The 24,711-nt window shown below is 43.8% G+C and overlaps 3 protein-coding genes across 3 annotated transcripts in view; 2 read left to right on the top strand and 1 right to left on the bottom strand.

Annotated features, from left to right (window-relative positions):
* Positions 1 to 5,553, top strand: part of LOC106865168 (uncharacterized) — a 28,314-nt gene extending 22,761 nt beyond the window's left edge. Inside the window, exon 4 of the mRNA XM_014895057.2 lies at positions 1,310 to 5,553. The gene's annotated coding sequence lies outside the window, so the exon portion shown is untranslated. The remainder of the gene's footprint in view (positions 1 to 1,309) is intronic.
* PAK5 (p21 (RAC1) activated kinase 5) overlaps positions 1 to 24,659 on the bottom strand; it is a 159,196-nt gene extending 134,537 nt beyond the window's left edge. Inside the window, exon 1 of the mRNA XM_088162800.1 lies at positions 24,164 to 24,659. Within this exon, the coding sequence (XP_088018926.1) occupies positions 24,164 to 24,212 (49 nt within the window). The 5' untranslated portion in view covers positions 24,213 to 24,659. The remainder of the gene's footprint in view (positions 1 to 24,163) is intronic.
* Positions 5,737 to 19,726, top strand: LOC106865169 (D-beta-hydroxybutyrate dehydrogenase, mitochondrial-like). Its single transcript, XM_014895062.2, has 4 exons — positions 5,737 to 6,116; positions 13,183 to 13,335; positions 16,022 to 16,152; positions 18,582 to 19,726. The coding sequence occupies exons 1-4, from the start codon at positions 5,780 to 5,782 to the stop codon at positions 18,927 to 18,929; spliced, it is 969 nt and encodes a 322-aa protein (XP_014750548.2). The 5' UTR covers positions 5,737 to 5,779; the 3' UTR covers positions 18,930 to 19,726.
* Positions 24,660 to 24,711: the final 52 nt, after the last annotated feature.

Genomic DNA, 24,711 nt, shown 5'->3' with positions numbered 1-24,711 from the left:
CAATCTGCCCTCACTTGAACATCACTACTCTAGAAATACGCAGCAATCTGGGGTTATCCAGCAGCTGTATCACCACGGGCTCTGTCCAGGATGAACAAACACAAGCCCTTCAGAGTCCTGGAAGCTGATGGTATCATGGAGCAGGGAAGAGAGATGCTGCTTCATGCTAAGAGATAGAGCAGCACCCTCCTGTGCTCATGTATATTTATTGCACTGCAAACTCAGAGTTCTCTCGCTGCTTAGAAGCACGAAGTGTTTTTTGTCCATGAGCCTCCTGGGTCTCTTTCATTGCATCCCCCTGCAGACTCTGTTTTCAGGGATGGAAGTTTCCTGCTATTCCTCTCGACCATCCCAGCCTGTCTGATTTCTCCGTGGTATTTCTCCTTGTCAGTGTGTCTCACCTGCTTCTTTGCCCGTCGGATCCTGCGCTGCAGGTGAGGGCTGGCACATGCCCTCGGCATTATCCGAACCCCTAATCCTGGTGCAGAGGGTGCTGCCCGGGGCTGCAGGAAAGAAACCACTTCTGCCTGAAGAGGGGAGGGGAAAGGTGTTCAGGACAATCCTCTTTTCCTGCAGGTTTCTCCCGCACAGGCTGCCACCTCGTGGGCATCGAGTGGCACAGGCGTTTTCCTGGAAACAACAACTCCCGAGTGCAAACAACTCGTTACTGACAATATTCTGCACTGATGATCCAAGGAAACCACAACCCATGGGGTCCCTGGCTTGGGAAAATTGTACAAGTGTAGAGATGATAAAGTTGTTCTGCTTCTAACATGGATGGTGGGATAGGTTTTCCATAAAAATAAGAGCAAATCTATAGGTGCCATGGGAGAATATTAGTCAGAAACAGCAAGATTGGCACATTTCTTACTCAAAAGCTACACCCCTGCTGCTTATGTCACTGTAGGAGCTCCTTGTATGAGTCAGATTTCACATCTCACATCTCTTGCATGGTGAGAATCTGCAGTCAAATCAATATAAATATGTCCTCTGCTTTTTCAGGCACTTACTTTACAGCATTATTCAAAATTACTGAAAGTTAATTCTGGGCAGATTTGGAGTGGGATATTTAAGGACCGTGTAAAATTATTTTAAAATCTGCTAATTCTTGTGCTGGACCAGTTTATCATCATGGAACTGATTTTGTGTCTACTCTGACATCACTGGAACTTCCCAACAGTGTGACAGTGTAAGGGCTTTTTATCATCTGGGAAGAGCCCCTGTGTTCAAACACATGCTATTTCTCAAACAAAAATAACTTTTAACCAGAGATAAATCCTAATTTAATGATGTTGTGCCTCTTTTTCAGTAATTCTCAAGTTCAAAACACTTTGCCTGATGAATCTGCATCTGCACTGTGTGCTTAAGGTGAAAATATGTGCTGGAGGAGACCATTTTGATTTCAGCACTTTCCAAATGTGGTCACCAGGAAGAAAAGGACACATCTCCCCTCATCCATCCTCATCCTCCACCTCCAACTGAAGTTCTCAGTTTGCTGTGCTGAGAAAATCCTTCCATGACAGAAGTGGGTAGTAGTCTGTGTGGTGAAGCAGCCCAAGCATTTTTACTCCCTTGGGAACATTTTGCAGCAGCATTTGGAAGTCAGAATCATCCCACATTTGTCTTTCAAGTCAGAAATTAGATACAACAGTGCTTAATTTTTTGTTTGTTTCTGGAATGTGTTATTTGGAAGGTATAGGCTGTCTTTTCACTTTTCACACTGCCCCTGCATGAGGATACTCCAGGTGAACCATCTGTCCCCGAGCCAGGGGTGTTCCTGTTGAAAAAGGATCAGTCACTTCAGGTTAGAGAAGATGGTGAATTTTCCTGCTTCTTGGAGAATTTTCTTTCCATCTCTCGCTCTTGCTTTGTTACTACTCCGGTACTGCCAAAAAGGACTTAATCCCAAGGATTTACTAAAATAACTTCTGACAAATGGAAGACTTAATCTCAGGAATAGTCTGGACACTGTATGGAGTGACAAGTATTTGAAAATGTTTCATGGTTAGAGATATTCCTGCCTTGCCTTTTAAATAGAAGCCATCTCCCTTTTTTTGACACACTGAGCAATACACGTGGCATCCTAAATCTGTTTTGTCAACTGAGTCCAGGGTTTTTAAAAATATGCAGCAAGATTTTAATACAGCTCATCACATTATACAGAACCAGACATCCTGCTTAGTCCTCAAAGGCTCGATATTCCCCATGCACAGCCCACATGCAACTGCTCCTGTCTAATTCCATGGAATGACAACCTCCCATTGGCTCCTTTCCTTTGACACCACGGCAGAGCCTTCTCTGCCTGAATCCTGAAGTAGGACACACAGCTCACCAGCTCTAAAAACTGCAAGTCTTTCTGTTCAGACTGGCTCTGGCTGTTTAACTGCACCAAAACCCCATATTTTGATTTTCTTCCTCAAAAGCTGCTTTTTTGAGACTTGAAATGTTTGCAAATTCAATGTCAGCTTTTTGGATAGTTGCAGCAAGCAGTGTCATTTGTGTGTTAGCATTAGAAATAGGAACTTAATTTGCTGAACTTCCAGATGGGCTGGTCAATTAATTTTTGGGTTTTTTTGGTTTTTTTTCTGTTGGATAAGCATAATTTTCACCAGCATCAAAAGGTCCCAGCAGGCTGCTATAATATTTACTGTACAATAGCAAGAGGAATGCTACGTGGTCTGGGGGCTGAGCTGACAAGACACAATGGATGGCAAAGAAAAGTCAACATTTGCTGGGAATTGTGTAATACAGCCAGCTCCTATAGGTCAGAAATCCTGATCCTGCACCCTGAAAATCATGAAAGCTCCAAAAGCATTAGAATGTTAAAAAGGGGATATGTATTATTATTTTTCTTGGTTATTGGGGCTTTTAGGAGTTATTCTGTCACATTCTCAGTATTTTTCTGAAGCTTTGACCAAGAGCTGCCCTGCACCAAAAGTGATTCATATGAAACAAAGATGGCTCTGCAGTTACCTCAAAAGACATCGAAGTTTCATCTTTGCTTCAGAATACAAAAATAATAATGACTTGCACATGATGCTGGAGAGTTGATCCTGTAAGAAAGACATCAAAGACCATTTCTCCTCCAACCCATGGCTGAGAGTAGGCACCACTGAGCATGACAGATGGCAAACTTTGAAACAGCTCCAGCTTGCAATGAGGCTGCCAGGAGGGGTAGAGGGCTGAGGGCTGAGGCAACAGGAACAAGAGAATGGGTAAAATAAGCAGAGGTGAGTAGATACGAGAATAGGGAAAAATATAAGAAGAGCAACTTGATATTTCACACTCCAAAATTTACTGGGTGACACAGAATAAAGCTGTAAGCTTTGAAGCAAAAGCTTCAGAGGCTGCTGTTCCCAGAAACACTCTCAGGAGGAGCTGAAGATCCCTGGGCATATTCTGGGAGTAGAATTGTCCAGATCCCCATCAGTATCAGTCTCTAAATGTCTTCCATTTCCTCATCTACTTCCTCAGAATCCAAGCCTTTACTTAGATTTGCTATAGGTAAACAACAACTAACTAGAATTGTATAAGAGGTAGAATAGATTAAGATAGAGATAAAAACTACATTTTTTAAATTAAAATAAGTCCTAAAGATGGGAAGGATTTTAGAAACTAGGCAAAGCAGAGTCATAAATTCAAAATACACATTATCATGCAAGCATATGTATGTGTGTGTACACATATGTGTTATATATTTGAGTTAGGAACAGAATACTATAAACCAGAGGAAAATAATTTCAATAAATAAATAAATTTTACTGGAAATGTGCTGCACTGAAGACCTAAGTGGCCTCACTTCTTGGACTAGGTAGTCATGAAGTTGTTTTTAATGTGAAGGACACCGTTGTAATCCATAACTTTCAGCCTAAATGATTCTGTTGCTCTGACAACATACTGCTCTTGTTCTCAGATGGGAGTGTGTCACATTTGTGTACCTCCTTTTTAACACCTTTAGAAGTTTTTCTGGAACAGAGACAGCATAAAATTCAGAGATTAGTTGGGACACCTCTTAATCTTCAAGAGAATGGTTTTGTCACTGCTTGTGATCCTTATGTTATTAAGAAGACACAAAAGCTGGGAGAGAAGAGACTGGCAGACATGGATGAGAGGTAGGTAGGAGGCATGGAGGAGGAGAATTTGGAATCCCTCCCTGTCTTTTTATGCCAGAGGGAACCAGACAGGGAAGCTGGCTGGAGGACAGGCTGTTATCAGCTCTCATGATTTTGAGGGTTGCATAATTATTTTGTTAATATAAAGACAAAGCTTTGTGACTCATGCAGTCACAGAAGACTGAGTGATCTTTTGAAGGCCAAAAAGGGGCAGCATCTCCCAGTGTGATGGAACATGATCAAAAAAATCCTACTGAGGACAAATATCTGAGTATCTTCTTTGGGGCTTACTATTCCATGTCCTACTTTGTCTCCCAGCAGCAAAGCTGCTGCTGCTTTCCCAAGCCACTTGAGGCTTTGAGTCCTATTATGCAATGCCTATGGAGGGTTGAGCAGTGCAGAAGAGGAGTCCCAAACAATTTAAAGCTGAAATAAATTTAGGCAGACGTGCAGCCAACGAGAGTAAAAACACAGGGGTGCCTTGGCCCCTGGAAAAGCAAATTAAACAATCATTTTTCCTTCGGACGTCATTAAAAAATCTATTGTCAGTGCAAAGGTATCCCCAAACAAACACAAAACACAGCTGGCTGTAGGGACCACACCATTTCTGGAGACTCCTGGACAGCAGGGCAACACCCTGGGTTCAGAAACCCATCTGCCACAAGCAGATAGAGGCTGTTCATTAAATATAAACAGGGCTGACTGGAGAGCCACAGGGATCTAGTTTAAGGAAATCTCTGGAACCTTCTCTGTGTGTGTTAAGACCTGCTGTTTCCTTTGCTGCTGTGTATATGTCAATGAATGACTGCCCCCTTTGTATTTTTCACGAGCCAACTTTAAATCACAATTAATAAAGGCATCTGGTTCTTTCAATCATTTCAATTTACTCAGAGGAGGCAGATATGACATAGTATCGCTTTCAATAGCTGCTTGGAGAGTTGCTCAGATAAAAGAAAGGGTTGAGAAAGCACTGCCTAATCACATTTCTCCTGTAATTGTAGCTCTCGGGGATCTCCTTTTCAGCAATGTGGAACTGTCACTTTAGCCTACAAGAAACAGACACTGTCCTTCGCTATGGGGTAATGTAGGCACCCTTGAGACAACATTCATAGACCTGAGTCTTAAAAAACCCACATCAACTTAATACTGCAACGTAATATATAACATAAGATACAGAAACTGTAACATAATAATGCAGCTATTTTAGAAATCCCCACCTGACCGATCTAGAAACACTCATGGCTGCTTTCATTTGTGCCCTGCGGCCAGTCCGTAGTGGCGGGACGGCGTAAACTCAGCTGAGCAGGGAAGCTGAACTGTCCATATCGGTGGAACTCGGCACAACCCATCTCCCTTTCGCCGGCAGCTCCAGCTGACCACGGCACGATGTTTCCAGCCTGCGCTTTCTTTTTGCAACTAAAAGTGCGGGGAGAAAAAAAGTGGGGAGAAACCCCTAGCAAGCCCCGGGTTCAGCAGCGAGCGGCCGCTCGGAGGAGCCGGGGAGCGGTCGGATGGCGATCCCGGGCTCCCCGTGCGCCCGCGGGGCGGGGCGGTGCCTGCGGGCGGCCGCTGCTCTGGGGAGGGGATGCGGGGCTGGGAGGGCGCTGCCCGCGGGTTTGAGTTCCTCCCTCGCTGCCAGACAGCGCGGCTGTGGCGGCGCGGGCGGGATGTGGGCAGCGGCCCCTGTGCTGCTCCTGCTCCTTCTCCTGCTGCTGCTGCTGGCGCGGCTGGCGCGGCGCGGGGCGGCGCGACTGGAGCCGGCCGGGCGGGCCGTGCTCATCACGGGCTGCGACAGCGGCTTCGGGCACCTGCTGGCGCTCCGCCTCCACCGCCTGGGCTTCACCGTGTTCGCCGGCTGCCTGTGCCCCGGCGGGGACGGGGCGCGGCGGCTGCAGCGGGAGGCGGGCGGCGCCGGCCGCCTGCGCGTCCTGCGGCTCGATGTGACCCGCGCCCGCGATGTGCGCGCCGCCAAGGAGCTGGTGCTCAGCCACCTGCCCGAGCGAGGTGAGGCCCGAGGGGAGCGAAGGGCGGGGGGCTCGGCTGCCGGGCACGGTGCCGCCAAGACGGCGGCTCGGTTCGCCCGGGGCAGCTGAGGGGTCAGCTGGACCCGTCACTGATGGGCTAAGTGAGGTTACCGCTATTGGTAGCGACAACAGCATGTTGTTACAAATCCCTTGGTGCGTACGCGGATTGGGGCTGCTCCGTGCGCCACGGGGGAGCTTCACCTTTGCACCGGGAGAGGAACTCCTCGAGAGGGGCGACCCTGAAGCCCCTCTGCAGGTACCCAATAGAAGAAAACGGCAGAGAAGGCACAGAACAACTGTGCAGGCATTGGAGAGATGGGAATGTGATGTGTTTCTGGGCATGACTTGTGAAAGAGGAAATAGGTACAAGAAGTGGAGCGAGGGCAGCTGCCGTGCCCTACCAAAGCAGCTGATGCTTGAACCACTTGGGGTTTGCCAAGCTAGTCCCTGGAGAGGTTACTGAAAGGGAAATGTGTCAATTATACACTCTACAGGGAGCGTGCACCCAAGGGAATGGATAGAATTAGCTCCAGAATAATTGCAGACAACCTAAATCCTGGGTTATCCCTTCAGCACATGTGACATGGCACAAATGATGGGGCCACAGTTTCCTCCTTTTCCACTGGGACTGCAGGGTGAGAATTATCCAATGTAATTATGGGATACGCTTGGTGCAGAGCGGATTCCTTCCAAATCACAGACAAACGCTTCCTGCTCATACAGGGAATAAAAGTGGAGAATGAGGCACACAGAGAGATAATGAAATGCAAGGCCTCTGCCTACCTGGCTCATTAGCTCATTGGGAAGGGGATGGAATGAGAAGTGAAGGAAGAAAAAGCCAAGACTTTGCTCATTAAGCACATGTATTTATGGTTGATCTTGACCTTATCTTATTAAGAGGCAGAGCCTTCCCCTCTCAGGCCTTTCCTCAACCTAGAGACAAACACAAATGTCTCCTAAAAGCCCTTAAAGGCTCCATGGGTACCAGGTCGTTTGGAACTCTGTGTTTCACATAATTTATCCTGCAATTCCGACAGCTTACACTGTCCTGTAATGGTCATGCTCATGCTGCCATGCAGACCCTGGAGCCCAGAGTCAGCACTAACTTGTGGGTTGTCCTTGCTGCTTACAGCTGTGGATGTGCCTTCACATCAATTCCAGGCCCACCAGACACTCAGCACAGCTGGTGTGGAATGCAGCAGGCACACAACGTGTGCTCAGTGGTGTTCCTGGGTGTCACTCACACTGTGCTGGCAAACACACACATCTTATGAAACTTTTTTCCATGGCTGGGCAGCTCTGCTGCTGCAGAATTTTGAGGGTATTCTGCAAAGGCAGCAAAGAAAAAGTAATTTTATAGATCCAGGTAGCACACAGGCCACATGGGGAAATTCACATTTATCAAGTATTCTTAATTTTACTTAATAAGAAGAAGCAAAGGAGTTATTTTAACGTCTGCTGTTATTGGACTAAAAGTCTTCTTCATAATTTCTAAAATAGAGGGGCACAAATATTTTTATCTCAGTTGTAAGAAAACTGTGACAATACTCATGCAGACCAGAAGAAAAAGACTTAAGTAGGCACCTCTGAAAATAGATATGTTGCTTTCCTTGGTATTTTACCTTTATAAAAACAGTTTCAATTTCGTGTTTAAACAGGAGTTTAGCTGTTATATTCACCAATATATTTGTTAAATATAGGAATTGTAATTTTTTTATATTTGGGTCAAAGATTGTGTTTAATTAATTTCTTTTTCATTAGGAAAGAGAATTCTGAACCATTTATAATTAAATTTATGTGCTGAAAGTACCTAGAAGGTGACTGCACAGAACATGTTAGTTGCTACACAAAGGGTGAGCAGTGGAGCATGTGCCTCAATGTCCCACCAGTTAAACAACCCTCAGCACTGAAACCTTAGGACATTTCCCCTGGTGGATCATGGACAGCAACATCCACGGTCTGCAGCAGAGTTCTGAGCAAAGTGGAAATCAAATGCAGCTCAGACATTTGTAATGAGGAGAGCAAAGAGTCGGTGGTGAGTCCAGTAAACTGTTGTAAATAAGCATTGGACAGATAAAAAGTCTGCTTTTGGTTTTTGCACAAACAATTCAAACTAGTTTAGGAATCCAGTGGAGGTTACAGTAGATGATGCATTATGTTGTTTAAAAGCTATGAAAATATCCACCTTTTAAGTAGCTGCTGGCAGTGTTCAGTATGTCACTGTTAGCTTGTAAGTAGCCTGGGAGAGTTTTCTCTGTTTCTCCTTCTCTCAGAACAGGAGAATTCTGTTCAGCAATTCCCTGTAAGGACTGAGAAGAGAAACCTATCCCTGAGAATCACTATGTATTGCTTAGGGATTGTTCCATCCTTTTTTGCCATTTTAACTCTAATCAGTTTCACACAGGTATGAAAGATTTTAACTATATCATATTGCTGTGCTGGACTTCTAAATTCTGGTCACCAAAACATTCCTGTATCATTCCAAAAATAGTCACTTCAGTAATCCCAGGCCTAGTGGTAAGTGTGCAAAGGCCACAGATTCTAAATGAAACCTCAGAAGCTGGACCAAAATGAAGCAGTTAAATGATAATTGGCTTTTGCATGCCTGCATTTAAATAGCTCAGAGTAAATCCTGGTAAAGATTAAATATTCTTTATGATTGCAGTATCATCCTTTCCACATACTATGCATCTCAGACAAGCAGGGCTTTTTGGCAGATATGCTGTCTTTTAAATCAACTTAATCTGCCTTTTTTGTGGGCCCAGGATAAGTAGACTTACAAAAGACTAAAAGAGACTTTCTATTTTAAGTAGATTATTAAGTATGAAATGTACACAAAAATGTGTAAAATATCAGAAGAAAATCAGAATATCAGCAATAAAATACAGTTCTCCTTAACCTTCTAGTTGTGCTGTAACCATAACTAGCCCAAGCCCCTCATTATCTTCTCTCTCTCTGTTACACAAGAGTAGAAATCCAAAGCCAACATGAAGTAGACCAGGACTTCAGAGCACAATGATTTGCAATTCTATTAGGCTCTACAGAAAACCTCAGAATTTTTCTGATTTCTTCTGTTTCAAATCAGAATTCTTTTTCTTAGCTGCTGTGAGTGGGTGACATTAGCTAGCTGGAATGGAGGGATATTAGTTTTAGTCCCACTTCCTACTCAAAGGTTATTAAGTACTCTCTTACATTTAATTATGATTTTGTATTCATGGAATTCACCCATGGTACAATATTTTAGTCCAGACTCCCTATAGAAATAGATTATCCTTACAGTGAATTTCAGCATAATATTCCAAGCAAAGGATGGTGACTCATGAATGGATGTAAATATAACTCAGGAATCTCATCTGGTCTGCACTGCCACAGACAGATTGTTCCCCCTCCTCATTTTTCCAAAGGAACAAGGAAAATCACACTTTCCTTCCTTTGGTAGTTTCCTTTAGTATTGGTCTGGAATCTATCAGGAAAGATTCTGTCATTTTCATATGGGCTCAGGCTTAGAGGAGAAACTCCAAAGATCAATGATCCCAAGAATATGTGCTGGAATTTAGAGAGTGTGGCAGAATTCAGGTATTATATGAGTGTTGGCACCAACACAGAAACAAATGATTTTCAAAAGGTTTTGCAAACCTGCAGCTGGATTAACTTTAAAAGGAAGAGGACTTTTAAGAGTTTCTGGAAAAAATATCAGATATCTTTTGGGCCTAACTAAGGACTTTGGAGATGTGCCTTTTGGACACCATGTGGTGAAGTAGAAATTATTGGGGAGCTTATGTGCTCTCCAGAAAGCCTCACTAGTCTTAAGTTCAGTTTCCTAACGTGATTCTTAGATCCATGGCTGTATCTTTTAATCTTTGTTGTCAGGATCCATTTTCTCAACACAGAGATCAGTGAAAATTTCTGTGACATCCAGACCTGCTTTCCAGTATTTTTTCCCTGCCTGCTGTAGCATAGTCTAACACCTGTCTTTATAAACTGTGTTTGGACTGAGTTCTGTTTTGACAGTCTGACACACCAAGCATCAGCTGCTTTTTCCAAATGTGTCTCTGCATGGACACTGAGGAAGTGCAGTGTCACTCTCTTCAGCTTTTCAATTCTTGTGCCTTGTCCTTCAGGATTTCCATCTGTATTTGTTAGGTTACCTGAGCTGCGTTTGGCTAAGCAAATTTACAATATGTTTTGAATGCACATTTATAGCAATCATTTTTACCACAAACATTTCAGGAAAGAAAGACCAAAGCAGATTCAAGTATCCTGAATACAGAGCTGGGCAGGTTGTTTCTCAGGAAGTATGAAATATCCTGAGAAAGTGGCATAAGGGAATAATGAATTTTTTGTTATTTGGGTAGAATTTTGTGAATTGATTCAGCTGAACAAAGTGGCAGGAAACATTCTGGAAAATATCAGAACATTTCCCATTTGGGAATGCCAGAATATTCTAAGAAACAATGTGTTTTGCTTGAGGGCAGAGTGTTTTGAACTGATTGGGTGCAGTATCTTTTTGTGTCTAACTTAATCTTTTCTTTAAAAAGTCTGTTTTAGTTTAAGTCAGGCCAATTTTTCTCCTCGTGGCTTTTGATCTGGCCACTACACAGAAGGAAGGAGCCATTATTTTGTGAGCTCTATTGATACACACAGGCTGGCCTCACCAGCAGCCACCTGGAGGCTTTGAAGCACATGAGGCAAATGGCTGGAGAGAAAACTTAAGCCTTGCAACCTAAACGGACTTTCACAGTTTAGAGAAAGAGGAAGAAAATCAATTGTCTAAAGATTAATGGCTGTATTTCTGAAGGCCTGATGAAATCAGGGGTATGAGGAGCAAGTGCTCTTGCTGTGCTGCACAGGGTGCAGTGGCAGAAGCGAAATGATTTTTTTTAATTGGAAAAGGTAAAGCTGAAAAGATCAGGAAGCAGCTTTTGCAGTGATGCCAGGCTTTAGTTTGGGTTGTGTTAGAGTTGGGTTATATAAAAATAGCCCTGAGTACAGAAACCTCCAGCTTTGAGCAGAAACAGATGGGGTGTGCAGCCACTCAGCCCTTCTGCAGTTTGGATCATGTGCAAGTACAAAAATATTAATAATTAACTTCTGAAGAAGTCTCTCTAAGCCATTGATCTGGAAGCATTTTATGGGGAGGCAAATCGTGTGGGGCAGGCTTCCATTTTCAGATGGAGAAATAAAGCCAGAGAATGATGGAAATACAGGGAAAAATAGGGCAGTGGCAGGAGGAAGAAGGAAGTCTAGGATGCCCAATTCCATGGCCAATTTTAAAGTCCATTTCCTCTCCTCTGTCTGCTAACATTTGGGGCCATGGATAAGAAGTGAGTCCAGAGGAAACTGCTGCATTACAAGGCAGCAGTCTGTCTGTAACTGAAGTTGTAAGAGAGGTCCAATGTCAAGGATTGCTGGGTGACAGACTGCTGAATAGTGATTGATTCTCTTTGGAGGATAGAGTTATCCAAGTGTTCTGTGTGGGAAATACCTGATTTTGAGTGTTTTGCCTGGCATATGAGACATTAACTAAAAGAAATCAGTTTCTTTCTCAGTTTAAATACCAATTTCATTAGGTAATACAAGGAGTGTATATATGTGTTAGAAAAGCTTACAGAGGTCTGCTTTACAAACTAATTCCAAAACTTTTCTGTTTCATCTGTAACTACTGTTCTGATTGAAATCTGTTATTAGCAGCTCTTGGTGGGGCTCTAGAAGGACCCACGAGAAATAAGTATTTCAAGGTACCATGAGATTATTGCAGTAGTTTTCTCAGAAAAGACCAGAAAGAAAAGGATTCAGCCCAAAGGTTTCTACAATGCCTTGACTAAGGTGATCAAGAGTCCCCTGAGAATAACTCTGCTGCCACAGGTACAGGAGGCTACAGCTGGGCCAGCATCACCCCTGCCCCAAACTCATGTGTCCCGAGGAACAGAGGCACTAAAATCTGCTCTGCCTTCCCAGAAGCCCAGGCTTGGAGGTCCTGTAGAAGGCATGACAAAACAATTATTTGCCTTGGACACCTACAAAGATTCTTTGTCAAGGCTGGCAGAACTAAGCTGCAAATTCAGCTGTTTCAGTGCCAGTCAGGCTGCCCTGGTATTCCTTAGTTACGCTGCTGGCCACTCTCGAAATGCTGTCAGTCAGGAGTGAAGGACAGGAACAGAAATGTTTTCAAAAGCACTGTGTCACTCCCTGCTTTGCTGTACAGGCAAGAACAAGTCAGCAGGGCTTAATCAGCCCTTAGGCAGCGTGTCAGCTCCAGCCTGTGAGCACTCCCCACTCCAACACACAGCATTCCCACAGCTGAGGCTGTTAGCACTGCACAGGGCTCACAGGAGACCTGCTGTGGCTTTCAGCTGAAGGGCTTCAGCTTCCTGTCACTGAGCTCTGTCAGAACGAGCTTTGCTGCCAATGTGTTTCTGCTTGTAAACACTGAAATCTTTGTGTCAGGGGGTGGGCTCCTTAGCACCGAAATCTGTCATTGCATGGGGAATAAAGTTGTTCAAAAATACAAAATTTAAAAAATACTGTAGCCACTGACTTTGCTTGATTTGTTAATTTGTTAAAGTAGTCAGGCACTTTGAAAATAGTACCCCTTAGCCTTTAGACTGCTTAATATAATTTTCACAAAGCTGCTCATAGCACACAGTGGGATTAAAGTAATTAAATTTCAGGGTACACCACATTGGCAGTAAGATGTAGGCTCCCAGATCATGTTATTCATAAATATCTTAAGACAACTGCAGAGTGAGTGATTATTAAATAGCACTGAGACTTACAGGAAAGGTGTCCATGACCATGGGAGGGGGGCTAGAATTGCATGATCTTTAAGGGCTTTTCCAACCCAAACTATTCTATGATTCTGTTTAGCCCAGGTTATGGCCTTCCTTAATTAAACAAGACATGCCTGCACTTTAAAGTAGAAAAGACAAAAATGTTATACAGCTGTTCAGTTTCTTGCAAGGGTCTGAATCAGTGGTGTTGCTTTGTTATCTAACAGTGGTTGCTTTGCAGTTAAAGATGCTTGCTGAGTCATTTCTCTTCCATAGGTTTCTGGGGCCTTGTCAATAATGCAGGAATATCAACATTTGGCGAGACAGGGTGGCTGCCTATGGAGACATATGAAAAATTTGCAGATGTGAATATCCTTGGGAGCATCAGGACAACTCTGGCATTTCTCCCCCTTCTAAGGAAATACAAGGGTAATGCTAATCCACTGTTATTTAGAGTTGTAGAATAATTAGCTTACTATAATCAGGGTAATGTAGCATCTATAAAAGAGGCTTTAATTGTCTTTCATTGAACTGAAATGACAGCCTCCTTCTGTGTGGCCTGAAAGAGCAACTTGATCCTGAAAAGAGGGTAAAGTCATAAGGGGAAAAATATCCTTAAAGAGTTTGTCTTTGCACTACATAGAAAAAAAGTATTTATAAATAAGTATTTCAGTGTTTGACTTAAAATAGAAAGGAAGAATATTTACCATAGATCATTAAGCCTTTTTAAGCACTGGCAATCAGAAAACACAAAGCTCCATTAAACTGCTTAATTTTATTATTTAGGCTTTACAATTTTACTGTTTGGCAATTAGGAGAGGAGGAATGACCCTACAGAGGTGAACTAGAGACATCCAGCTTCCAGTTCCAGCTCTATGGAGCCTCTGTGACCTTGGGCAGGAAACTTCAAGTATGTAGAGGTGCACGGGTGTCCAGTGGGATAAATGCATTTGCATGAACCTCCCTATATGTGGGCTTTATCCTTCTTTCTGAGAAGGAATGGGTCAATAGGTCTCTGCAGCATGGCAGCATGGCTTGGGTGCTTTGCAGTTTGTTCCCTGTCTCCATCTGTGCTTGAGGAAGAAGATTCCCCTCTTCCTTGTCTGTTCTGGCTGTAGGCTCTTTAGGGTGAGGATTTGTGCTCTGTGTGCAGCATCAAGCACAGGAAGGGGTAGGTTTCACCTGGAAACCCCAGGTGTCACTGCTACACAAACGTTGGTAAGATAAAAGCATCCCTTTTTTTGGGCTATTCTGCTTCTTTCTGCTTGGATGCCTTTGGCTGATGATATTGTGACACAAGAAAAAGGAAATCTTTAAATACTGTGAGCTGGATGTGTTTTTGTAGAAGAATGTGCTATTGTATGCACTCAGTGAGTGTGTGTTATGTGGCCATTCCACAGGGAGACATCTCTTTTCCCTGTCATGTCCTGCTTACTGCTGAAACTCTGTGAAGCTGATCCACCAGAGGCATTTCTCTGGCCCCATGAATTGCACAGGGTTACTTTGAAGCAAAAGGGACTAATTGTGCATGGGATATTAAGCACATGCATAAACAGTTAGAAGGTTTGGGTCTGGAAGGCTGCACACACACCTTAGCTCAAAGGAATATTTTTTTGTCTCTCTCAGGGCTGTCAGTGTTTCCTTGATTAACTCCTGCACTCCATTTTCAAGGCCAAGGCACTCTAGGAAGAATCCCAGGAAGATTTCCTGTTGCCTTCTTTGCAGAAACAACCAGGACAGCTAAAGCTTATGTGTTTGGGGGCAGCAAGTGACCTGTCCAAATGAAAAGCTTGAATTACAGACATGAGAGCATTCTTCTGGGGAGGCTGGGTTTCAATTCCCTTAGGCACAAAGAGAAGTTAAATGAGGTGTCCCAAATCCTGGGTGTGTGCCTCAGACCACTCAGCTACTGGACAAAGGAGGCCAAAGGTAGAGGTCAACCTATCCAAGGCTTACTGCCATGGATGTGCACCTATTGGAGGAAACACTTCAAAGTCATTAATACAATTATTAATACTTATAAAAGGAGGTTATGCCCTCCAGCTTAGGACTTAAACATCCTACCCTGAGAGGAGCAACACTTCCTCATATCTTTTCCAGCTGGCCAGGCCAGCTGATAGAGCCTCTTGATCAGCAAGCTGGTAGTTATTTTCCTCTTACTGTATGTAAGATTTATTTGGGATGCTGTATAGGAAGGCAGGGAACCTAATTCAAAATGACATATTTCACTGCATTCCCATGATACCTTTTGATATCCCCCAAGCCTATTACATTTGGTGGGATCTGGGGCCCAGATGTTATCTGCATCTGTGGCAGCAACAGGAGTGCAGCTGTGTTCTCTGGATTGTCAGTAACAAGGCCATCTTCTCCCTCACCTCTGGTGTTTGTATATCCACACTCAGACATTCCTTACCCCATGGTAGGAGTATATGACAGAAGTTTACAAGGAAACAATGGAAATGAACCACAGTCCAGTGCCTCAGTTGAGGAATCTCTGCTATTTAAGGCATGCCTGCACTCGGCAGGAGTTAGAAAGGAAGGGAAAGCAGCATAGATCAGGGAAATCATTGTAAGGTATTGTAAACCTGCACGCATTTGGCATGTCACATTTCCTCGGTGAAGCTTAGCACTGCACAGTCTGGCCTGGACTTCATATGCACAGTTATAAAGCCAGGTCTCAGTGCAGAGACATCATTAGCACAGAGAAAACTGATATTAGTAACCATATACCCACCACAGGGAAAATCACATCTGCTTTCCTCTGCAGTCCTTCTCCTCTTACTAGCACAGTCTCTTACTATTGTTTTTCAGTCTTTAGGACACTGCTTTGTTTCCATCTTTTTCATCCTATCTCAGGCTCAGAAGGAATAAGCAGCACACTGGGATTGTGTTACACTTTGTCTCGTCCAACATCTGTCACTAGGTGGAAGATGTTTATGTGAAGTTTTCTGCTTAAGAGAGCTGAGAGCTCTTCTGTGCTGGGACTGCACACTGACACTGCCCAGTTTTGGCACAGTGTGCAGTAAAACAGTCTCCTGTTAATCACCACATTCTTAGCAGCTCAGAACACTGAGATGAATTGAGAGTGAAGTTATTTGTACTGTTTTCTTTCTAGGACGTATTGTTTTCATGTCCAGCATCATTGCCTATTTTACTCTGGGAAATGGCATTTATTCTATGACCAAGGCAGCTATTGAAAAATTTTGTGATGCTTTAAGACTGGAAATGAAGAAGTTTGGTGTCCAGGTAAGTGATGTAACAAGAACCTGGAAAGCAGGTAAGTGATGGAATGAGTTATGTGAAACAAAGCAACAAAGACAAAAGATCAGAACTGCCTTCATGGGTGCAGATTCCTTTTGGGAAGAGGTGGTTTTTCTGTGGCTAATCAGTTAGCTGGAAATCACAGTGAACAGCAGTCCTGGGTGATGTTTTTGGTTCTGAGAAGCTGCTAACAGGTCTGTATGTCAGCACTGAAACTTCCTTCCTTTCTCCACATCCTCTGCAGTGGAGAAGCTTCCTGCCGCAGCCTGCCTGAGCTCCCAACAGCAGTGAGGAACCCAGATGTTCCCTGGGTGGCTGCAAAGAGCCCAGACACAGTGCTGTGCAGCCAGAAGGAGGCTTGTCACTTGCCTGAGGGCTTATTTCTCTCCCTTACAACACCAACTGCTTGCTTTTTGTGAGAACAGCTATGCTGCAAGAGGCAGCATTATGCAGAGTAATTATGTTTTTATTCTCTTAACCTAAGAGGCTCTAAGAGTGCTCTTAGTGCCCTAAGCAACTCTAATAGTCAAACCTGAAGCTTAGATCACTTAAGTAGCTTCACTGGGCTTCTTCCTTGGAGTCACTCTACTGCTGGATGACTTTTCTCAAACATTCAAAGTCTTCCCTGGCAGGTTTGCACTGGTCTACTTTTTATGTACACAGATTTACAGCATTGTTCATGAGCTTTGTGTTGGAAAATATTACTGCTATGCATCTATTAGCTACCCCTGTCTGATAAATATGAAGGGCTGTAAAATGCAAGTGACTTTACATCCTAATACCACACAGCATGATGAGGATTTTTGCTGATTAGCTGAGGATAATCTCAAATGCATGGAAGGGCTTAGTTTAACAGGTTAGCTACTCTGGTTGTTTTGGGATTTTTCCTGTTCCACCTCTGCAGTAGTCCCAGCACATAATTGAGTGAGCCAGGCTGGCAAACATTTCTGGAGTATCTTTGAGAGGTATTTTTCTGGCTGGCATTTGCCTGAGAACCTACTCTGTGGAGGGCCTACAAAATACATGGTTCCTTTTTCCTGTGCTCCCTTGCACTGCTCTGGTGTCCTTTCTGTCCTGTCAGGAGAAAGCTGCACAGAAGTGGCAAGGAGCAGACTGAGCTATGGCTCTGTCCCACTGAGCTCTGGCCAGGCAAGCTGACAGCCTACAGGAAACAAAGTGTGTGTCTTCCAGTAGAAAGGCTACAGAAGATGTGGGAAGGGCAAAAACCAAACCATCTCTCCCTCTCTCCAAGACAACTGTAAAAAAGGAAGCTTTCAGAACCCCTTTGTTGACAATAAATGTGGGAAGATTACTATTGGTGTTAGTTTGGCTGATACCAAACACTTCTCTAAATAGCACCTGAAGGAGGATGCTGTGTGACAAAGCTGCTTGAGGCACACGAAGCTGTTCCAGCTGTGCCACCATCCCTCTGCTGGAGTTTGTCTGCATCCCTTCCTTCTCCCTGTGCATAGGACCTGCACCCCAGTGCTGAGAGCAGTGAATCCATGCAGGCCAACAGGCAGGCACTGACACAGGTGGGCTGGGTGGCTGAGTGAGGACATCAGGGTTTTATATCAACACAGACTTGCCAGAGAATGCCTGTCAGATCGCTGAGTCTCTGACACAGCTCAGCATGGGTTTTCCTCACCTTGTGTTACAGTCTTTAGAAATCAGGTCAGTTAAATGCCACAGAGCTTTTAATGTTGTATATCTACAAATATTTGGAACAAGGCTGCTGCTAACTGAGGATCAGCATGTGTGCTGTGAGTGCTTAGCCTGCTCCAGAACTCCCTGGAATACTCAGAAGGGAGAAGAACAGCAGCAACACACAAAGAAAACGTGGAGCAACAAAGGACTTGTGTGCTTTTCATGTAAATCTATGTGCACGTATCTACAGAAATTTGCTAATGGCTTCAGTGAGAGGCAGACTTTTGGCGCCCTGTAATTCCCTGGCAAGACCTTAATTACATGTACTTGAGGAAAACAGCAATTCTTTCCCCAGGACCTGATAATCTTTTGTCCCAAATTGGGTCCAAAAATTATCAATTGCAAGGTTCTCCAATCAAAGTTATACTGAAATGCTTTGTCTCCATATTGTCAAAACATTTATACTGTTAAGCATTCTACAGCAATCAAAGATGTTCCATTGCATTCTGTGAGGGTGTGCTGAGTAGTCAAAACAAGAACATTAACATAAGAGTGAAATGAGGAAGTCAGAATAAAGCACCTCTGCAATCTTAAATATTTCACGGGAATATATTTGATTTCAGTCAAGTTTCCAGGGTTAAAATTTCAACAAAGCAGCATTTTCAGGATGTCTGTAGAGGGCTTTTGATCTGTGTTACTGACTAGAGCATTTAATTGAATTCACAATGACTGATTGCACCTTGGTAAGTTTTACATTTTGCTTTCAGGTCTGTATTATCCAGCCAGGAAATTATGCACGCTCTACAAAAATTCAGCCACCACTCAGTGCCGAAGAGATCTGGAGTGAACTGAGTGAAGAGGAAAAGGCTGTTTACAACAAGGAGTATGTTCAAGAGCGAGCAAACTTTTTCAACAGCATCCTCAGTGAGGGCAGTACTAATGGCAGTGAGGTTGTAGATGCTATGGTGGATGCTCTGACATCTCCTGCACCCAAGGCACGTTACATGGTGGCAAAGCTGAAGGAGAAGGCCCTGGTGTTTGTGTGTGCTTTGTTCCCGACTGTTGTGATGGATTCTGTTCTGTCTTATGCTCTGAGCAAAGTAAAACTTGCATAGCCTACAGTGGTGCTATTCACTGACTCAGGTGAGGCAGTTTATAAAATGTGAAAGAGCTGACTTTAATGCCCCCATGTGTAACCAATACAAACTTTGGAGAGCATTCCTAGTCAGAGCTGTCACTGATTGCTAGGGAGAACATACAGCACCTTGTGTAAAATGAAATAATTTAAGTAACTTTATCTCTCCCGTGTGGAAAAACCCCATTTACTTAAGCTGCTTTAGTTATTGCCTGGAAAATTTAATACATCTTTTTCTAAAGTGATAGCAGGTTATTGTGTTACAGACATCATGCAGACAAAATGGAGCATGTGCTGCAGGGCAGCTGTATGACCTGAAATCATTGCAGCAGAGATGAAAAGCCCTTAGCTGCAGAAACCTGAGTAGCCAGTTATGTAGGGGTGATAGGAAGAGGTTAATGGAAAAGTCACAGAAATGAGCATTGGACCTTGAAATACTTTGAATGGAGTTAAATGGCTGTAGCAAGTTAGGAAGTCTTGAAGCTCTGAGCAACCTGGTTTAGGGAAAGGTGTCCCTGCCCACAACAGGGGGGCTGGAATTTGATGATCTTTAAGGTCCTTTCCAACCCAAACCATTCTATGATTCTATGAATAATAAAGCTGTAATATGAAAACATTGTCTTGGCTAACTACAGTCCTTTTTCAGGTGTTCTGGATAAATCTGTAACAAAGCCAATATATCACAGAGTTTGGAAAACAAGTTACATATTCCATTTATAAATTAGTATTTAATTCTAAATAAACTCTTCTCTTTTATCTAATGTCTGGATTAAGCAACGTGTTGTGAAGTGTAGTGAAAAGAAAAGAATACCTACTAACATGAAAGGGAAACATTAGTAACGTTTATCTATGAGAGTAATTGATCATGGACATTAACACTCTCCCACTAATTGTCGTGGAAAAGATTGGTTTACACATACAATTTTAAATTTGACTTGGTTATGGTATGGCACAAAATCCAAGAACTCTGAGACCAAAAGATCCCAGAAGAGCTGGGATCAGCTGTGGTGTCAGTGATAGATACAGGGCAGCAGCACTGAGCATTGGCTTCCCCCGTGCTAGGTTACCCACATCAAATCAAAGACTCTGCTCTAAGTTGACATAGTTAACTTTTTCATCTGAAGCAGAAATTGTACCCTATACCTGGGAAGTCTTTCCTAACATATGTAATTAATCACTGAGAAAATTTATGCTTTCTGGTGGGTAATTTGGGAGATGTGAGTTAGGAGCATAGGTGAGATGAGCCAACAGAGTGACAATTCCAGGCTCTCTACTGGTACACTCAGCAGTGGAACAGCCACTGCACCTGTTGGAGATTGTGGAACATGTTATTTCTCTTTCCAAATGCTGAACCCATCCCTGGAGCTGGCAGTGGCAAGAGGACAAGCCTGGGCTCCCAACTGTTCCACAGACTGTCAATAGCAGGATAATCAGATAATTATCATCCCTCTCCTCATTTAACCACAACTGAGCAAGGCCAAGCAAGGGAACAGGAATGAGGCTTATTCCAACAGAACCAATCAATTTCTTCTATAGGAATTCCCCCTGCTTGACCTCAGGGATTTCAGCAGCCCTGCATTGCTTTGGAAGCATTGCTTTCATGCTCTTAGCTGTTCTTTGTGCAGATTACCCTTGCTCACAGTAAGCAGCACTGGACTCCACAAGCAGCTTTGAAGCCCAGATGTTTCTCCATCAGGCCCAGGGTACATGTGCTGATCCCTGCCCCCAAACCAACGTCACTTTCCATTACACTGTCTCCCTTCTATTTGCATTTCTAAAAGCTACTGCACTAAGTTGCTGAGAGCCAGCACCACCAGATCTGCCTCACAGACACAAAATAACTTCCAACTGGAAATTCTTTATTTGCTGGGTATGGGGTGAAGCATGGGATCAATATTTCAGTAGCCTCATGTAACATAAGATGAGAAAGACTCCAGGACATTTATTCCTTCACCTTGAAAACTGAGAACTTGCAGTGCATAGGATTTTAAACAGGATACAATGACAGGATGAGAACTGATGGGACAAATAAGGCAGTTTGTATTTTCGTTGCCATCTAACCATTGGCCTGGAAGCTAGCTGACAACCAGCTACAAAATGATCATCTTTATTCCTTCCCCTCAGCTTTTTAACATTATGATCTGCAGATGAAGAACTAATAAAGAGTCAGAGCTTGTTATTAACAGAACATCCCACGGAAGTCATCTGGAGTCCTCCCACTGAGTTCTGTGTGTTCCAAGGCACAGTGTTGGACAAGTAAACATGAAAAGTAGCAGAAATAATTTCAGAATCCCTGGGTGTAGTAGAACAGAGACCCTCATAGGAAATGGTGAAGGAAGGGGCACAGCATTCTCTCCTCCACAGGTGCCATAGGGCACAGAAGCTGCAGGATCAGTAACAGAAGGTTTTAGTGACAAAATCTTGCTAACCAAGTCAGTGATGAACTCTGAGGACCCCCAGAGCTGGCAGCTCTTCAGTGAACTCCTGTCCTGCTCTGTGGCACTGGAAAGCCATCCTGACTCTAGGGATCCCAGCCCTCATCCTGGCCTATATGGTACCTGGGAAGCTGGGAGTGCAGAGTTGCTGGACTGCCCCACCATCCCTTTCTACTTTGCCACATCCCTGACTGAGGAGGGCCTCCCTCTTCCTCAGTAACTCTGAAATCACCTTTACATCAAGTCAAGTTGAAGTGCAGGGGCATATAAGAAGTCTGTATTTACAACATCCAAAAAAGAAACAGTTTTAGGAAAAAAATTAGGTGACAAAGATAACAAAAACAAAACCTCCCAAAACCCCACAACCAAACCTCTGTTGACATTACTCTTATATCTGAAATACCCCTCTCCCAAACCCCAGCAAATCTGCTGCAGACCCTCTCCTGAGACTGTTTTTCTATGTAGCATTCATCTCAGCTGCATTCAACAGAGAACTTCTTGGCAAAACACTTCAGCTTTTATCACTATTTGTCTTTATAAGCCCTGCTGACAATTTAGGATTTTTTTTTTTCCCTTGAAAACAACCATGCCAAAAGAGACTCAGCTTTCTTCCCAAGTCTCTTCTGCAAGGACACAATATCAGGGGCCGAACGGTTATTTCATGGATTTTGTCCTTGATGAAAAGGCCTATTCCTAGGAGTGCCTATTGATTGGTAGAAAGAATCAGTGTTGGTTTTGACATTAAGCAATTAGAGTATAAAGAAGAGTAAAAAAAGCTAAACCTGTTTAGTAAGTTGTACATTGATCTGAGTGATACCAACAGCTTCATACAGCAGCATCAAAACCAGGAACAGAACAGATCCCAGGAAATACAGGAGGAGGAGCTGGGTTGTACCTGCCAGCACAGTTCTCAGGAGGCTGTGCTGCTGCATGAAACAAAGATTTTCTCAAGGAGGAGACTATTTCCCTCCCTTGAGAGGGCACAGTTGGAGCAATGCCCTCACAACGGCTTCCAAGATGACCTTCAGAATTAGCCAAATGTGTGAATTTGTGTCATTCTCCCAAGCTGCCAGGACTGAATAAGGAGATTTTGGGTGGAATGCACCACACAGCAGATTTTCTTGCTGTAGCATCAGAATCCAGAGAGATGAAGAGCAGTGATAATTACTTCCACAATAAAAAGGCTTCAGTAAAAAGCAGGCAGTCCTCAAGCACACCTTGCAGCTGAAGTCAGGCTGTCACCAGCCCAACTCTCCCGATGTCTGAAGGACTCCAGTGCCATCCAGCCCCAGAGTCCTTGCGGTGCACAGCCTCCCTCCAGAGGTCAGCTGTGGCACAGCGGCAGCATCCTTTAGCTTTGACATCCACAGCACAATCCAGAGACAGCAAGTGGAACAGAGGATAGCAGCTGGATTGTTCCACACGTTCCAGGAGGGACTGTGTAGTGCTCTCACACCTTCTGCTAGCACCAAAAAAACCCCTCACAGCCTTTGTATTTTGAATATTTGGAAGCACCCGTTCAGCAGTGTAATTAGATGATTTTGGAGCTGCAAAGTGAGCATGTCAGTAATGGGGATTTTACCATTGATTTGGAAATAAAGATTTGCCGTGAGAGATGTCCCACGTGGGAAGGGAGGGGAGCTGCTTACGGCATCCAGGACTCACAACACATCAGAGCTCTGGGCAGCACTGCCCTCATGTCCTCACCTGTGGCAGTGACATACCTGGGGCCCTACCAGAGCACATTTGTGCTGTGCTGTGTCTTCCAGGTTTGGCTCTGGGAGCTCCAGGGTATGTTCAAAGCTCTGGACACTTCATGCCTTTCCTTCCTTAGTGCAGTTAATTACATTTTTACCAGCACCATCCCACTTGCATTTCTGCAGCAGCTTGTCACTCCTCCAAAACTGAGCTGTCAGCCAAAAAGTGCCCAGTAGCTTGAGGTTTCAGACCTTGGAATAATTTTCTCTGGTGAGCTTTATTTATCTCTATAGGCAGGGAATACTCTGCATTTCTCTAAGAGGATTTTAGTCCTCTTTATTTTGGGGATGTTGCAGTCCCCTAATACCAGAGCAGCACCTCTGCTCTTGAAGCCACATTGCTTTGAACCATCCAATAAAATGCTGAGCTGCTGAAAAAGGATGTTTTGCTACTGCATCATGAATCCTCATTATCACTCTCAAAAAGCTCATGGAAAGCTGATCACCATTAGAAAATAAATCAAACATAAAAATCTAAACATATACACATGCAGTTACGTGCACATTCACATTAGGGGTAAAATACCAAGTACCCAGACTGGTTGTAGTCTGGTTATTGTGTTTCCACAATAATCCAGAGATTCAGACAGGATCTTCAGTTATTTCCATATTGAAGTAAATTTCAAAATACATGTGTTAACTTTTCTAATGGGAATTTAATGTGTGCTGCTCAACAAAGTGAAAACGGAAATTTTACCCCGGGCCTTTGGCCAAGACCTGTGTGTTCTTGTTTGTGGAAACAGCAAAAGAAAAAAATCTTACACAGAACAGGCTGGGAAACATCTACTGTGCCATGTCTGCATCAACCATTTAGTGCAGCCAAGGAGAAAGATAAGGGCCTGGATGCTATGTTTTCCAAAGAGGAAAGCAATCCACCAAGGCATGACAGTGCATCACTACCAATCCAGCCAATTCACACCACAGAGTGCTAACACGAAATAGCTGCTGTACAAATGGCACTCCTTGCAGGGTAAATAATGAAACTATATGCTGAAACAATGTTTTCTCTTGTTGTGACTCACCACACAGTCCCATGGCCTTCATCAATCGCCTTTCCATGCTGTTGGACATGCATCCAGCTGTGTCACCACTTTCCTGGCAGAAGAGATTTCACATCAAAAAACAATTTAAAAAAAAAATTTCCTAATGCTAGAGGTGATTTGCAAATAATTCAACAGCCAGGCTTGGCCAGGAATGAGATAGGCAGTGTTGCTGCAGCTATCCCACACATGACTACTAAGGCTGGCAGGAGCACTGGGGGCTGGGTTGGGGCATTTGGGAATTCGGCACTAAAGGAAATGGACAGAAAGGAGATACAGAGAGCTTGGGCATTCCCAGGGTTAGTGCTGTTGCCTTTTAGAATAGCTTAGGCTTGACTTGGCAAGCTCTGAGCCTTTTTCCCCATTAACTGGCATTTTTCTCCTGTTAATACAGGTTTCTTCGTCCAGTCCGATCACATTTCCATCCAAGCTCATTTACATTATTATGCTACACAAACCCTGCGAGGATGGCCCTGCAGTTGGGCTCCATTTCTGTGGCAACTCCAGTAAAGTCTGGAGGTGAAGCAACC

This window comes from Sturnus vulgaris, chromosome 3 (genome assembly GCF_052056855.1).
Source record: "Sturnus vulgaris isolate bStuVul1 chromosome 3, bStuVul1.hap1, whole genome shotgun sequence".
Taxonomy (NCBI): domain Eukaryota; kingdom Metazoa; phylum Chordata; class Aves; order Passeriformes; family Sturnidae; genus Sturnus; species Sturnus vulgaris.
The sequence above is the reverse complement of the archived record's forward strand: the minus strand, read 5'-3'. Positions and strand labels throughout refer to the sequence as shown.

Bases quoted from the DNA above. Each gene is read 5' to 3' on its own strand.
- LOC106865169 (XM_014895062.2), top strand. From the start codon at position 5,780: ATGTGGGCAGCGGCCCCTGTGCTGCTCCTGCTCCTTCTCCTGCTGCTG. The intron at 6,117-13,182 runs GTGAGGCCCGAG...TCTCTTCCATAG, and splicing joins CAGCCACCTGCCCGAGCGAG to GTTTCTGGGGCCTTGTCAAT. The intron at 16,153-18,581 runs GTAAGTGATGTA...TTTTGCTTTCAG, and splicing joins TGAAGAAGTTTGGTGTCCAG to GTCTGTATTATCCAGCCAGG.